The 16,367-nt window shown below is 49.3% G+C and overlaps 1 protein-coding gene across 1 annotated transcript; it reads right to left on the bottom strand.

The window, feature by feature from the left end:
- Positions 1-903: 903 nt before the first annotated feature.
- LOC102748012 (group 10 secretory phospholipase A2) lies at positions 904-15,912 on the bottom strand. The gene is made up of 4 exons (XM_006728638.2): positions 15,794-15,912; positions 12,446-12,596; positions 10,691-10,797; positions 904-1,069 (listed from the first exon to the last, which is right to left on the bottom strand). The coding sequence occupies exons 1-4, from the start codon at positions 15,882-15,884 to the stop codon at positions 927-929; spliced, it is 492 nt and encodes a 163-aa protein (XP_006728701.1). The 5' UTR covers positions 15,885-15,912; the 3' UTR covers positions 904-926.
- Positions 15,913-16,367: the final 455 nt, after the last annotated feature.

Raw genomic sequence — 16,367 nt, 5'->3', positions numbered from 1 at the left:
TTTTCCTTTATCTTTTTAAGCACTGAGTATATTCTACCTCTGTAACCAGGAAATTTAACCATTAGGTGGAGTGGGATGGAGAAGAATACTCTTAAGAAAGCTCATAACTACCAGACTGGAACTTCACAGGAGTGGGCATCTTAAGATTTTATTTATTTGAGAGAGAGAGAGAGAGCACGAACAGGGGGGAGGGGCAGAGGGCGAGGGAGAAGCAGGCTCCCCACTGAGCAGGGAGCCCAACCCAGGGCTCGACCCCAGGACCCTGAGATCATGAGCTGAGCCGATGGCAGACACTTCACTGACTGAGCCATCCAGGCGCCCCAGGAAGGGGCATCTTGTTCATCGCCTCATCCCGGAACACAGAACAAGGCCAAGCACGTGGTAGGTGTTCGTTCATGTTTGACCACCCGCCGTCAGGAGCAGGTTAGAACACAAAGCTCAGCCCTTTTCATAAAAGGCGAATCTCAAAAATGGTACCAAACCGGGCGCCTGGGTGGCTCAGTCGGTTAAGCGACTGCCTTCGGCTCAGGTCATGATCCTGGAGTCCCGGGATCAAGTCCCGCATCCGGCTCCCTGCTCGGCGGGGAGTCTGCTTCTCCCTCTGACCCTCCTCCCTCTCGTGCTCTCTGTCTCTCATTCTCTCTCACAAATAAATAAAATCTTTAAAAAAAAAAAAATGGTACCAAACCCAATACAGCCATAGGCCTAGTTGTGGTTTTATAAAATAAGCACGGGACTTTTGACCTTAAACTGGAAGCCACACAGGCTCCAGCTCCAGCTTTCTCTCTCCGGGAGAGAAAGCAAACAAGGGTTGCAGCTTTCACACTTGGCCTTCGTTCCCGCCTGCAAAGAACTGAATGCAGCTGTTGATGAGTGGAAAAGAGTTTTTATTTCCCTGTGTGAAAGAACATTCCAAGTTAGGCTAGTCAGTCACACTGGGGCGAGTCCTTCTCACACAAGAGACGAGGGTAGAATAAGTACTTTAAGTCGTACTTAGTCTGGGCTAAGCAGTAAGCAATCTCCTTGTCACACTTGCACAAGAGCTCCTGGCATTTGTTCTCCGCTGGTCCTGGAAGAAGTGGGGAAACTGAGTTAGAGCAGGGCCTCTCAGAGACTTGACAGTAAACACTAGGGAAGCCAAGAAGCTGGAGGCAGGGAGGGTGGTAAGTTGCATCTACCTGACGCTTGGCAATTTACCACGTGATCTCCATCCTGGCAAATTCCGGGGAGGCGGGGGGCGGGGGGGGGGAGGCGGGGGGGGGGGGGGAGGCGACATTGGCCCGGTTTTACGGAAAAGGAACCTGAAGTTGCCAGGGAAGTGTTTTTTTTTTCCAGGGAAGTGTTTTCAGATGGAAAAGTCCAAAGTCCATGCGACCTTCTGGCTTCTCTTCCGCATCAACATTACACTACCTCCCCGGAGGATCCGTGCAGATAAGCAGTAGGTGCCTGGGAACGATCCAGGGCGCTTTTTTGGAGTGCCTGCTCTGCTACTTCCTAGCTAGGTGACCTTGCCCAAGGTTTCTGAGCCAAGTCCTCACTGGAAACGTGGGTCACGGAGAAGCCCATGTAGGGCGCCCAGCAGCGGCTTGGCAAGGGACGGGCACTCGGTCAATGTCGGCTCCGCCTGCATCTCTCTGCCTTCCTTCTCCACGTCTCTTCCCCCTGCTCCTTCAAGAGCGTATTCCATCTTCCCCTTCCAGCCTGAGCCTGCCTTGTAGAGACGCAGAGGGCGCCACCCGAAGGTCAGTCTCCGCCTTGGCAGTAATCCCACCACTGGAGATTCACTGCTTGGGGTTAGAAAGATTCCCTGATCTTCAAGTGGTATTTTACTAATCTAGAAGGCATGATGCCTGAAACAGCTTTGGAAATCCCACCTAACCATGCCACCCACTGCCTCTTAGTGTGGGCTTTTAATTATTCACATACATGTAAATACAAAACCCACCCACCATTGAATCCTTCCAAATTGCCTCCAGAGGCAGAGTGAAGCACCAGCTTTGGAGTTAACCAGCTCGGTCAGGGATGTAGCAGCTCTGTGCCTTTAGACACATCACTTCATCCCTTCTAGGTGTCTCCTCAGGGCAACACGGGGATACTAAGAGTACCTACTTCTAAGGGCTGCTGGGAGATCGAAAAGACACCCAACAGATCAGTTTACCCAATGGGTAAAATGCAGGGCATACAGTAGACACTCAGTAAGCTGGAGCCGACCTCCTTCGGCAGCCAGCCACTCTTTAAGGATCCTCTCATGTTCCTTGGAGGGGTGCCTGGGTGGTTCAGTTGGTTAAGCGACTGCCTTCGGCTCAGGTCATGATCCTGGAGTCCCGGGATTGAGTCCCGCATCGGGCTCCCTGCTCGGCAGGGAGTCTGCTTTTCCCTCTGACCCTCCTCCCTCTCATGCTCTCTGTCTCTCATTCTCTCTGTCTCAAATAAATAAATAAAATCTTTAAAAAAAAAAAAAAGAAACTGGTCGAAAAACAACAAAAACCAGTGGAGGTAAATTTCTAATATTAAAGGCTAGTTAGATGATATCGCCTCCCTAAAGGCTGTAAGCCCCAAATCGGGGTGTCTTGGTTAAAAGCAGGGAGATTAGCAAGTGTAAGAGAGGTTTAACCTTTCCAGCTGTCCAACCATCCCACAACGGACGCTTAATCCTTGCCTAACTGGAAAAATTAATAGAGAACCAAAAGAGAACATTTTTCTCTTATAAATTCATCATGAAGCTTCCCAAACTCTAGAAAACTACTGGAAGGGAGGACCAAACACAAACACCCCCCAAATCCAAAAGCCTGTGTTTAAACGCTTGCAAAATGCCTTGGTTATAATTCATTAAATCAATAACAACAAGAGGTCAGGACGACGGACGCCAGGCTTTATTGTGCATTTATGCAGAACCAGGCACCGGGCAAAGGGCTCCATGGTCCCCATCTCACCCAGCCCTCAGGGCTGTGCCACAGGGCACCCCAACCTTCCAGAGAAGAAATCCAAGAAGGGGCGAGAAGACTAGGACCCCAACTGGGTCTCGTGACCCGTCTGCAGGAAGGGAATGGTGCAAGGACTCAGGACGCGCCCACCCTTGCAATTCGTGTTTGTAACACAGCATTCTTTAATAGAGTTTTAATGACGTGAGAAACAGCTTATACTTCGGCAAAAAATAAGGGGTACAAAACATACTGCCGTATTTTCTTTTTACACTTGATCTTAGCCGAAAGGCCGAGAAGCGATGCCAGGTATTTTTTTAATGATGCACTTGAAAAAGACAGGAAAAACACCAGAAGGTTAGTCAAGGGGTTGTCTGTATAGTATCAATGGGACCCTCTCGCTCTGACATCATCACCCACCACTCTCATCTAGGTGACTCCGCTCCAGCCTCACCATCCTCCTTGAGCTTCTTGGACCACCCAGACATTCATTCCTGCCTCAGGGCCTTTGCACTGGCTGTTCCTATCATCTCTTTACGTGGCTCCTTTCACATTCCCCAGGTCTCTGTTTCAGTGGCATTTTATCACTGCTTCTCTGGCCCCAGACCATTCTATATAAAAGAGTATCCCTTACCTTGCTCCCCTGCATTTTTTTATTGCGGTGAAATTCCCAAAACAAAATTTACCATTTTAACGTGCACAAGTCAGCGGCATTTAGTACCCTCACAGTGTTGTGCAACCATCACTCCTCTCTAGATCCAAAATATTTCTATCACTCCAAAAGAAACTTCATACCCATTAAGAAGTCACTCCCCATTGGGGCGCCTGGGTGGCTCAGTTGGTTAAGCGACTGCCTTCAGCTCAGGTCATGATCCTGGAGTCCCGGGATCGAGCCCCGTGTCAGGTTCCCCGCTCGGTGGGGAGTCTGCTTCTCCTTCTGACCCTTTCCCCTCTCATGCTCTCTCTCACTCTCTCTCTCTCCAATAAATAAATAAAATCTTTAAAAAAAAAAAAAGAAGTCACTCCCCATTTCCCCTCACCTGAGTCCCACTGATCTCTTCGGGCAACCACTAATCTGCTTTCCATCTCCATGGATTTGCCTATTCTGGACATTTCATAAAAATGGAGTCACACAGCATGTGACCGTTTGCGTCTGGCTTCTCTCTCTTAGCATCACGTTCTCAAGATTCATCCACGTTGTAGCAGGTATGATGCTTCACCTACTTTATTTTCCAACCCAGTACTTATAACAGCAATGAGCACAGACACTATAATCCCACCCTCCTCCTTTTAGACTACAGAACCTTGTTTCTCCATCTTGCCCAAAACCTAGCATGGAGCCTGACACAGAATAGATTCTCAATAATATCTGCTGGGAGGACGACAGGATAGCCATACGCTGTTTCCAATCCTCATACAAACCCGGCACCTAAATTTTATTATTCTCATTTTACAGATGAGGAAAGCAGAGCTCAGAGGGATTTAGTAACTTGTCCAAGATCACAACACTAAGCAGGGAGGGGAACCAGGATTCCAGCCCAGAATCAGCTGACCCAACACCTATACTGACCTTGTGCTCCAACCCAAAGTTTCTTCCTTCCTTCCTTCCTTCCTTCCTTCCTTCCTGCCTGCCTGCCTGCCTTCCTTCCTGCCTTCCTGCCTTCTTTCCTTCCTTCCTTCCTTCGAAAGAGAGTGAGGGAGGGTAGGGGTGCGCAGAGGGAGAGAGAGTCTTAAGCAGGCTCCACACTCAGCACGGAGCCTGATTTAGGGCTTGATCTCACAACCCTGAGATTATGACCTGAGCCAAAATCAAGAGTCAGATGCTTAACTGACCGAGCCACCCAGGCGCCCCAGAAAGTTTCTTTGAAAAGCAAGACATGGTCTCACCACTCCATAGCCTCAGGAACGCAACAGCATCATGTTATTCAAGAATAAAAACTTAAAAGGAAAAAACAGCCCCCAAGGATTAAGCTTAAAATAAAGACCTTCCAGTAAATATTATCATAGGCTTTAAAATTTTTTTAATATATTTAAGTCAGGCCCATAAATGGAAAATGGGCAACACCTGTAATTAGGTAAACGGCTATGTTCAGAGTATCTCCAAACAGAAGAAGAGAATATTTTTAGCCAAAAACAAATGCAGAATAGATATTTTGGTTCTTTTCGTTTGGTTCAGAGAGGCCAGTTCTGTAAACAGGCATGAACTCCACCAGCAGACACACCAATAAATAGTTTACAGACATCGCCTTCGCATGCTTAGCGGCAAGCCGAACATGCAGTTGAAGGGACAAGGGAGAGAACTTCAACCGATTTCCCAGTCAAGCCCCATTTCATCTCCTTTCTGCCCACCCTGGGGCTGGACAGTCTGGGGGCAGTCTGTGGGCAGGGGATGCGCCCAGGAGTGGGCACATGACCACCACATTAAGCGAGTCACTTCCTTCCCTGAGCTTCATTCAGTTTCCCCAACTCTAAATGAGAGAGCTGGACAAGACCATGTCTGGGACACTTTGGGTCCTAAAAATTGATATTATGTCTCCATATTAATTCAGCTTTGCTCTTATACCAACTGCTACTTCATGCTAAGGAGATACAGCTGAGAGTCCAAGAATATCTAAGACCATCCTTCCGGTAACCCTTATGACGTCTTCCTTCCCTAGAGTGCAGGAGTGGTGGGTTTAATGGAGAGTCATGCCAGATCCTCTGTTCTCTCTAATGGAGGTAGTGGAGGTCAGAGAGAGGTTCAGATCAGGCTGACAGCTGGAGGAGAAGGGAAGGGAAAGAGTAACAACCCAGTCCAATCTGTTTATCATGTTATAAACACTTTTTTCATCTTTGCAATACCCATCTTCCAGGTAAGGAAACTGAGGCCCAGGGAAGTCATCCATCTAGGGCCAAGTGAATCTCAACAAGGGTACTAAGATTATTCAATGGAGAAAAAATGAGTCTCAAATGATGCTAGAACAACTGGATATACACATGCGAAAGAATTAAGTTGGATCCCTACCTCATACTATATACAAACATTAACTCAAAGTGGATCAGTGACCTAAATGTAAGAGTTCAGATTATAAAACTGTTAGAAGAAAAGAGGGGTAAGTCTTCATGACATAGGATCTGGCAGTGGATTCTTAGGACACCAAATACACAATCAACGAAAGACAAAATAGATATGTGCATCCAAGATGTTATCAATAAAATGCAAAGACGGCCTACAAAATGGGAGAAAACGTCTGCAAATCACATATCTGATAAGGGTCTAGAATCCAAAATATATAAAGAACTCTTATAACTCAATAATAAAAAGACAACCCAATTAAAAATGAGCAAAGGGGTGCCTGGTGGACTCAGTCGGTAGAGCGTGTGACTCTCAATCTTGGGGTTGTGAGTTCAAGCCCCGTATCAGGTGTAGAGATTACTTAAAAATAAAAATGTTAAAAATATATAAACAAATAAAAAAATAAAAATGAGCAAAAGACTTGAATAGACATTTCTCCAAAGAAAATATTAAAAAGGCCAACAAGCACATGAAAACATGCTCAACATCATTAGTCATGAGGCAAATGCAAACCCAAAGCACAATGAGATACACTCAACACCTCTACTAAAAGCAAACAAACAAAACAAACAGGAAGATAACAAGTGTTGACAAGGCTATAGAGAAACTAGATCCCTCATACATGGCTAATGAGAATATGAAGGAGTACAGCTTCTGTAGAAAAGTTTGGTGGTTCCTCAAAAAGTAAAAAGAGAATTACCAGATGACCCAGCAATTCCACTCATAGTGATATCTCCCAAAGAAATGGAAACAGATGCTCAAATACTTGTTCCCAAATGTTCAGAGTAGCACTATTCCCAGTACTCAGCAGGTGCAAAAAGCCCAATGTCCGCCAACGGATGAATGGATGGACAGAATGTGGTCTATCCCTACAAAGGGAATATTACTCAGCCATAGAAAGGAATGAAGTTCAGCTACCTGCTACCACATGGATGAACCTTGAAAATATGATGCTAAGTGGAAGAAGCCATACACCAAAGGCCACAGATTGTATGACTTCATTTATATGAAATATTATATATACTTCATTTGTATGAATTATATAATGTTATATATAATATGTATTCTGTTTAATATTCTATGTAATATAATATATACAGTTATATATAATATATATTCTGTTATATATTATTATATATAATAATAGAATTCAATTGAGATATATATTATAACATATAATAACAGAATTCAGTTTATATATATAGCTATAAAATTAGAATTGGTAGATCCATACAGAGGGAAAGCAAATTGGTGGTTGCCAGGTGGTGGCGGAAGGGGGAATGAGGACTGACTGCTCAGTGGGGCTCTTTTGAGGGAGAGGGTGGGGTAGGAAGAAAATCTTTTGGAGCTAGACAGAGGTGGTGGATGACATTATGAATGTATTAAATATCACTAAAGCTTATACTGTAAATATTTAATTTTGCATTATGTTTATCTCAATTAAAAATAAGAAAGAAAAAAAAAGTTACAGAACCAGTTTCTGGGTCAGCAGCCTTACCTTCCTTGTACGTGTACTATTACTTCCCATATTTGTTATTTTTTAAGATTTTATTTTTAAGTAATCTTCCCACCCAACGTGGGGCTCAAACTCACGACCCCAGATCAAGAGTCACATGATCCACCAACTGAGCCAGCCAAGTGCCCCATTACTTCCTTTTCTTTTTCTTTTTTTAAGAGAGAGAGAGAGTGTGTATATGCCTGTGAGTGGGGGAGGGGCAGAGCCAGAGGGAGTGAGAGAATCCCAAGCAGGCTCCACACCCAGCACAGCGGAGCCCAACACAGGGCTCGATCCCACAAACCCGAGATCACAACCTGAGCCAAAATCAAGATTTGGATGCTCAATCGACTGAGCCAACCAAGCACCCCTACTTCCTATTTTTAATTTATTTATTATAATTTATATTTTATATAATTTTTTTATATATTTTTATAATTTTTATAAAAATTTTTATAATTTTTATATATTTTATATATATATTTATATATATTTTATATATAATTTTATAAAATTTTTTATAATTTATTTAAAAAAATTTTATAATTTATTTATTATAAAATTATATTTTATATAATTTATATTTTAATTTATTTATTATAAGCTTTTTGATTTATTTGAAAGGAAACTGTATGTGGAAAATACCATCCATCAGAAGGTAATCTTAAAAATAAATGCATCAGTCCTTTTCTTACTGCTTTGTTTAAAAAAAAAAAAAAAACAGTAAGGTTAAAAAAAAAAACAAACCAGTAATGTTAAAAAAAAAAAAGCAAAAAACCAGTAAGGTTGCCCTGAGGGACACTTAGCATTTTTTTAAAGATTTTATTTATTTATTTGAGAGAGTGAGCGAGCAAGAGAGAGCATGAGCGGGAGAAGGCGCAGAGGGAGAGGGAGAAGCAGGCTCCCCACTGAGCAGGGAGCCCGATGCGGGACTCGATCCCAGGACCCTGGGATCACGACCTGAGCTGAAGGTGGACACTTAACTGACTGAGCCACCCAGGTGCCCCAACATTTAACATTTTTAATTATTGTTTTATTTTTCTTTAAACTCCAGAAGTGGTTGGTCATGTAAAATGTACAATGAAGTTAGGATGGATTCTGTTACAATTATCCTCATTAAATACATACTGCTTGCACGTAAAGACAGGTAAGTAGATAAATGGGTAGGTAGATAGATAAATAGGAAGAATTTTTTTTAAGGCAGAATTCAATTGATGAACAGAAAGTGTTCTTGGATATGAGCCTGCTCTCTCTGTTAAAAAAAATAAAATCATCAAGTGTTCCAGGGATGTTAAAGCTAAATTAACACTGAACTGAGACTTTCTCCTCCACAAAGTTAGAAAGATTAAAAGAGAGGGGCGCCTGGTTGGCTCAGTTGGTTAAGCGTCTGCCTTCAGCTCAGGTCATGATCCCAGGGTCCTGGGATCGAGCCCCTCATCGGGCTCCCTGCTCGGCGGAAAGCCTGCTTCTCCCTCTCCCTCTGGCCCTCTCCCCGACCTCTGCTTTTGCTCTCTCTCTCTCCTCTCAAATAAATAAATAAAATATTTTAAAAAAAAAGAAATATTTCTTTTCCATAACCAAATGAAGAGCACAAGGGAAGTGAAATGTGGTAATTGTCACTTGGCCTCAATGTGAGGCAATAGGGCATGGTGGGGACTGGGGCAGATGGGAGAGAGAGGCCCTCCCTATAATTGGCAGCCCCTCTAAGCTCCAGCCAATGGTTGCTACCAGGTCTGATGATATTGGACCCCCCAATTTTTTTAAGGAAAACCGGACATTCAGAAATTCAGAATTTTTTTCATGTGACCTGTTTTGACTTTTCAAATACTGGCTCAAATTGCTTTTCTAAACATTGTGCAGGTGAAGCAAGACATTTGCAGGACAAACATGGCCCAGGGGACACCAACCTGCAATACTATTAGCCCTATTTTGAGAGATGAGGGCACAGTGTTCCAGAGAGAGGAAGGGGTTTGCCTGGGGTCCCCAAATGGTAAGTGGTAGGATGTCTCTAGAACACGGGCTTGTTCCACTGGTTCAGCCTTAGGGAAGACGGGCCAGTGAAATGAACACTCATATTACAGATTCAGTCCAGGTTCTATATCCCCCCATTCACCAGCGGGGAACCCAGCCCCAGCCCATGGCGTCTGGTCCTTAGCACTGGACGTTTGGGGCTGGCGCCTCAGAACCATGGTGCAGGGGGGTTATCAAATCACGCCAAGGTGGAGCTGGCCTGCATCTTGAGAGGATCACATGCTGGAGCTGGGGGTGAGGACATGGAGACTCAGGCCTCTCCCACTAAGTTCTTTCCTTTCATTTTCTTTTGGTTCCTAACATTTTGTTGTGGAAAATTTCAAACCCACAGAAAAGCTGAAAGAATAGCAGAGAACATCTGTACACCTGCCTTGCCACGTCTACCATTGACATTCTGCTTCTTCACCTGTCGCCCCTCCGTCTGCCCACCCACCCGTCCATCTGTCCACCTTTTTATTTTATTTCGTTTTGATGCCTTTGCAGAGATTGGGCACTTCACCCGTCCAGAGTTCAGGCTGTGGATTCCTTTTCTTTCTAAGCTTTGGCTCAAAAGTAATTAATGAAGACATTCTTTTTGTAAAGGAAGGGAAACATTACAGGAACGTGAACTTGCCTTCCACCACCCCTGCCTCAGCCTGATCCTGTGTCTAGGGATGACCACAGCCACCCGCAGCACGCCCTGTATCTCTACATACCTTTTTCTGAGCTTTGAAGTATCTATAGGTAGCCACGGAAAAGAAGCATGCTACTCTGTTGCAAGCTTCTTCTTCTTTTTTTTTTTTTAAACAAAAATTGTGCTTTCCTGGACATGTCGTCCTCCAGTTTGCTTTTCCACTCAACACCTTCTCGCGTCAGCATGAGGTTCTACCTTATCCCTTTCTGCAGGCTGCAGAGTCGTCCACAGTAAGAATACATCGCAGGTTTAATCTACCCACGCCCCCAGCTGATGGACGTTGAGATTGTTTATACCTGGTGTCATTTCTTTTTTAGCTTTTGTCCCGGTTTCTTTGTGTTTCCGTAAGTGCTCCGTGTTAAAGATCACTTAGAGTAGGTAACCCCCGGGGTGGTCTCTGCAGTGTTGGGAGCAGCGGTGAGTTACTGCAGCCGGGACGCCCGGGGCCGCTGGGGCGGGCCGGGGCGGGGGGGGGGGGGGGGCGGGGGGAGGCGCGGGCCCTGCTGGGGACTCACCGCACACGATGCTCTGATTGACACACTGCCAGGGGTAGCGCTCCATCTTGGGTCTGCAGCCAGCCTGCTCAGCCTGCGTGTAGCAGCAGTCATGCTGGTGACAGCACCTGGGGATGGCAGGCAGGCAGACCAGCAGCTGGGTGGAGGCAGGGATGCTCTCCCGGCCAGGACTCTGGGTACGTGAGGACACGCAGGGAGCCAGCATCTTCTGGTCCAAGCTGTGTCCCCAAGAATCCCCACCCTGGGAAATAATTTTGCTGGCCCCAGTGTGTGGGGTGTGCCCTGGCTGCGTCCCCTGGCCCCTGCCTGCCTCATTCTGTGTCTCTGAGCTCCCGCGCACCTGCCTCCTCTCTGTGCCGGGAGTGAGCCGAGCCCCGCCTGCCTCCTGACTTTGCGTGGGACGGCTTCCTGTCCATCCTTCCTCCCTCCAGGTCTCAGCCTAAGAACCAGCTCCCATCCCAAGATGTCATCCAGCTCCGGACCTCCCCAGTCAATGACGGTCTCCTGGTTACACCCTCTCATACAACTGGGTTCCTTCCCTTCAGGGCAGGTTTATAACGAGACTCTCATTTTAGGGAGAAGACTGATGAGCATCTGTCCTCTGCAGTGGCCAGAGCTCTGTCAGGACAGGACCATTTCTGTCCTGCTCTCCACAGTGTCCCCAGTGTCCACTCCAGGGTCTGCTACATAATAGGACCTCAATAATAATAATAATGATAATTTGCTGTTGAGCAATTCTGAGAAACATCCACAAATGTCTCCAAACCTGCCCATCATTCATTCATTCACTGGTACGGTCTCCATCCAGCTACTAGTCCCTCTGTGTCCAGAGCCCATAATGGGATCTGGCAGGGAGAGGTCAGCCAGATGCCACTCTGCCCTCAAGGAGCCCCCAGTCTGATGGGGGGAGGCAGACAAGCCTCCAGACACCACATGCATGGTGAGAAGTGCTAGAACGTGGGATAAGGGGTGGGGGAGGGGGGACTCTGGGAGCCCAGAGGGGTCAATGCCTGAGCTGCATCTGGGAGGATGTGTAGGAAGCAGGCAACCATGCCCAGGAGACTTGGAAGCATGAGACTGAGCAAATACCTGTCTGGGACAGTCAAATCCTCCAAACCAGGGAAGAGACCATCACATGGTGCCCTCTGCCACCTCCTACTGGCTGTGTGGAAATGGCTGAGTGGCCGTGCCTCCCTGAGCCTCAGGGGACAGCCGTCCTGCCCACCTCGGAGGATAAATGAAAGGAAGTCCCGGGAAGATCTAAATAAACCCTCAGCCTTGCACAGAATGGGCATTTCTCACATGGTAGCGGAGCCCAGCGGGTAGGGGCATAAATCCAGCCGGGCTGCCTGGGTTCGGATCCCAGCCCCCACCCCTCACTGTCTCTGTGGCCCCAGACAAATTAATCTCTCCTGCCTCAGTGTCCTCATCTCTGAAATGGGGTTGTTGTGAGGACTGAGAGGGCTTCTCAGAACGGTTCCTGGTGCATAATATGTCTGATCAAGCCTATGTTCTTTTTTCAGCCCAAGTAATTCATTGCATGGCCAGGCTGGGGGCGGGGGGGCAGCTGTGACACCCGAGGTGTGTCCTCAGTGGCCCCGTCACCCAGGAGGCCCTCTGCCTGCCAGGTTGTACTGCGTGCTAGGATCTTGCTAGTCCAAACAGAAACCTCGGTTGTGCGTATTTCCTTAGAGAGGCCTTAACTACCCCAGGGGGTGGGGGACCTTCTAAGCCCGGGCCCAAGCATGCACTCACCAGTCGATGGCATCGCGGGGCTGGCCATGGCCTCCCACGCCACAATAGCAGCCATAGCTTATGTAGGACAGGGGGCTGCGGCTGCCAACACAGTTCATGGTCCCTGCCAGTTCTAGAAGCCCACGCCGGTGCACATGTGACCTCTGGGAAGCTAGAGGGAAACAAAGGTCAGAGATTGCAGGGCAGGGCTTGGGGAAGGGCACTAATGTGGGAAGGGCTTGGATGACTGTTTGGGTTTGAATCCCGCTCTTCCTACTTCCTCGCTGTGTGACCTTGAACAACTTACTCAACCTCTCTGTGCCTTGGTTTCCTTGTTTATACAATAGGGAGGATGAAACAGCATCATGCATGTAAAGCCCCTGGCACATGCCCGCCTCTACTATTCATGTCTCCAAGGCAGCCCTGAAAGAGAAAACAAGTCACCGAGCCGCGGCATCCCAAAGGTCGCACCACTGCGCCTTTGCAAAGGCTGGCCCCGCTTCCTGGAATGTCCTGATTTCCAATCTCCTGCCCTCGTCTACTCCTCGTCAGACTGCTAGTCCCGAATCAAATGTCTGTCCAGTTGCCTGTGCTGGGCACTGGGTAACAGAGATGAGCTAAACAGGGTCCATGCCACCAGGCTCCCCTGCAGGGGCTTTCCTGTCCATGGATCTCCCCTGCCCCCCACCGTGCCCCTCCAGACTCGGGCTCGGGGCCTTTTGCATCTTCTCTTATTTTCACTGCCCACGCACGGCTTCCTCCCACACAGGGAGGCCCTGCGGCCTGAGCCCAGCCACCTGTTCTGCATCCCAGTGCATCTCTGACACACAGCAATGCACAGGAGGGGTGACTGGACCCCCTACATTTCACAGGTGAGGAAGAGGAGACCGGAGCACCAAGGACGACCCCCACAGTCACACAGCCAACAAGAACCTGATCTTCTTGGGGGGCTCCGACCCAGGCTTCTGACCTCCAAACCGGTGCACCTTCCTTTTCACCCAATAAGGGCAAGGGAAGGGGGCCTGCCAAGGTGACAGAGCTGAGAGGCACCAATGGGGCCACTGCTTGAGGTCAGGGCCCTCCAAACCCACTGTGCCCGGGACATCCAATAATCCTTCCGGTGAAGGTAACAAAGGAGTCTGCTCTCTGGCATTGGTCCAAAAAACCAAACAGAGTAACAGTAAGGAGTGTGATCACTTGAACCTCACCCCATACCAAGCACCGTGCTCCCCAGTTGACAGGCATCTCCTATTGTCAACAGCATAGCCTCCTTGTCTTGCGGGCAGCTGTTATCCCATTTATGGCTGGGGAGCCTGAGGCTTGAAGATGCACAGGGCCGCCGAGGCCCGGAGCAGACACTCACACGGAGCCCTGTCTGATTCCTGGGTGTCCACTCTCCACCGCTTGGGGACGGAGGAGCCAGGCCAGGTCTGTGCATTGCATCTGCCCATAAGGTCTCATCGCTTTTCATCTAAAACAAGTTTTCAGGGCGCCTGGGTGGCTCCGTCCGTGAAGCGTCTGCCTTCGGCTCAGGTCATGATTCCAGGGTCCTGAGATGGAGCCCCGCATCGGGCTCCCTGCTCAGCGGGGAACCTGCTTCTCCCTCTCCCTCTCCTGCTCCCCCTGCTTGTGTGTGCTCTCTCTCTCTGTCAAATAAATAAATAAAATCCTTAAAAAAATTTTTTTAAAACAAGTGTTCATCACCCTGACTTTTTTGAAGAGCCAAAATTAAACCCATTGTTGTTTTTTCTCGGTGGAAAAAGTATCATATTTGTGGGGGTGGGGGAATAGAGATGAGTTAAATAGAAAGAAAACATAGAAACCAGTTAAAGGTTTCGCCTTCCTCTCTGGGTGACCAGTCCTCGCTCTCCCAGAACTGGCCAGGTGCGGCTCCCAGCTGCCCATGCGTCTGCCCGAAACATCCCGTGGCTCCCACCGTCCAGATAAAGCTCAGAGGCCTTGCCACAGCCCAGAGGCCCTGCACGAAGGGGCCCCTCTCTCAACACCCCCATGTCCTCTCTCAACGCCCCCATGCAGCCCCTGCTCATCCTTAACGTCTCCTCCAGTTGAATTTCCCATCACAGACACGCTGCAGGGCACACACCCTCACCCCATGCTCACCTGTCACCTCCTTCTATAATCTGCCTTGCCCCCAGGTGACCATAGGGGTCTTTACCACGCTGTGCAGCTGTCTGCTTATGGGAGTGACCCTCTATTTAACTCTTTTAAAGATTTTATTTATTTATTTGACAGAGAGAGAGCACAAGTGGGGGGAGCAGCAGGAAGAGGGAGAAGGAGAAGCTGAAGGCAGATGCCTAACCGACTGAGCCACCCAGGCACCCCTGGGAGTGACCTTCTCAACTGGGAGCTCTTTGAGGGCAGATTTCTGCTGTAGACAACTCCAGATCCCCTGGCACACAGTAAGCTTCCAGAAAAGGTCCCTTGACCTCCGGACCCACCAAGCCCCATGGAACACTCCCTGTGTAAGCATACCTGAAATGGCCCCAGTCCTAACTCCATGCCCCAAAGCTGTCCCCAGAGGTCCCCACCCCGACCTGACCACACTCTGGCAATCTCAGGGTCCTGGGCACAGCCCTCCAGAGAACCAAGGCATGGGGCAGCCGCCCAGCACTGAGTTTGGAACCAAGGAAAACACTCCCTCTGCATCAACTTAGGTGAGGCAGGTCATTCTGGGGTCTGTTTGCTCTGTCTGCCCGCGACAGCCTCTACTTGGGAGTGCCAAAGCTGTCCCGGTGTCCCATGGGCCTGAGCGTGCGTGCGTGTGTGTGTGTGTGTGTGTGTGTATCCACGTCGGGCTGTCTGGTCTGCCTGAGCTTTATGTGTGCATATGTGTGTTCCCTACGAGGTCTCTTTGCCTGTGTCCCGGTGTGAACCTGTCCGTGAACCCTACACCTGAGTGCCCAGGTGAGGCTGAAGGTGTCCTGTGCCTCCGTGTCTCCCTGCTTGTGGTGTATCCCTATATTTCCCTGCGAGTGGGTGTGTCTGTACACCCCAGAAATAGTCGGGTGCTGAGGAGACCTCTCTAAGGGTGATGGCCAGGGGCAGGTGAGAAAGCCACCTTCTGTTCTTCACCTGCCCCTCCCAGGTGTCCCCCCCCGTAGCCCTACCTTAGACCTCAGGGACAGGTGACTGGAGGGTGCCTTGGAGGGGGGGGCGGTGAGGCTGGGGGACAGGGTTCCTGGAAACCTGGTAAAGAATGCATCAGAGGGGCGGGAAAGGAGGGCCGGGGGCTCCCGGGGCCCCGGGAGGCGGGGGAGAGGCTGATGAGTTGGAGGGGTTGCAGAGGGACGGGAAGGCAGGGCTCCCCGTTCCTCCGGGGGGCCCCCCTCCTCACTCACTCACCAGCGCTGGGCCCGAGTCCGGGTCCCAACAGCAACAGGAGCAGAAGGAGCAGAGGCGGCCGCAGCATTGCGGGCGGGCTCAGAGGCAGCGGACCCATCCGACGGCTGCAGGTGCCGGCAGCTCGGGCCGCGGTGTCGTCTCGGAGCCCCGCACCCCCTCCCCGCCGCCCGGCCCCGCCCGGCCCCGCCTCCGGCCCCGCGGGCAGGCGGGGCGGGCGCTCCCGGACCTCCGCCGCGGGCTCCCCCCGAATGGGCAGGGGCGCGCCGGGCGGGAGGGAGAATCCCGCTCCAGATGTGCCGGACTGGGACTTGGGGAGAACGACAGAGGGAGGGCGCGGGTCGGTCCAGGAGTAGGCGTGCAACAAAGGTGCTCGGTTGCTGGTACTACTGCAGCCCCCTCCCGGCGCTCACCTGGACGTCCGAGAGGAAGACAAGACTTGGGGGCCGTGGCGGGGGAAGGGGGAGGAACTGAACTGATCTTGAACATTTTAGTTTAGTTTGTTGGTTTTTTGTTTTGTTTGTTTGTTTTAAGATTTTACTTTATTGGGCGCCTGGGTGGCTCAGTTGGTTAAGCGACTGCC

This window comes from Leptonychotes weddellii, chromosome 5 (assembly GCF_054177405.1).
Source record: "Leptonychotes weddellii isolate Sample4059 chromosome 5, ASM5417740v2, whole genome shotgun sequence".
NCBI lineage: Eukaryota > Metazoa > Chordata > Mammalia > Carnivora > Phocidae > Leptonychotes > Leptonychotes weddellii.
Note: the sequence above shows the minus strand (reverse complement) of the source record. Positions and strands in the feature narration are given on the sequence as shown.

Coding starts and splice junctions, on each gene's coding strand:
- LOC102748012 (XM_006728638.2), bottom strand. CDS start 15,884: ATGGGTCCGCTGCCTCTGAGCCCGCCCGCAATGCTGCGGCCGCCTCTG. Junction 10,798..12,445: donor CCCCGCGATGCCATCGACTG/GTGAGTGCATGC, acceptor TGCCATCCCCAG/GTGCTGTCACCAGCATGACT. Junction 1,070..10,690: donor CAATCAGAGCATCGTGTGCG/GTGAGTCCCCAG, acceptor CACTTCTTCCAG/GACCAGCGGAGAACAAATGC.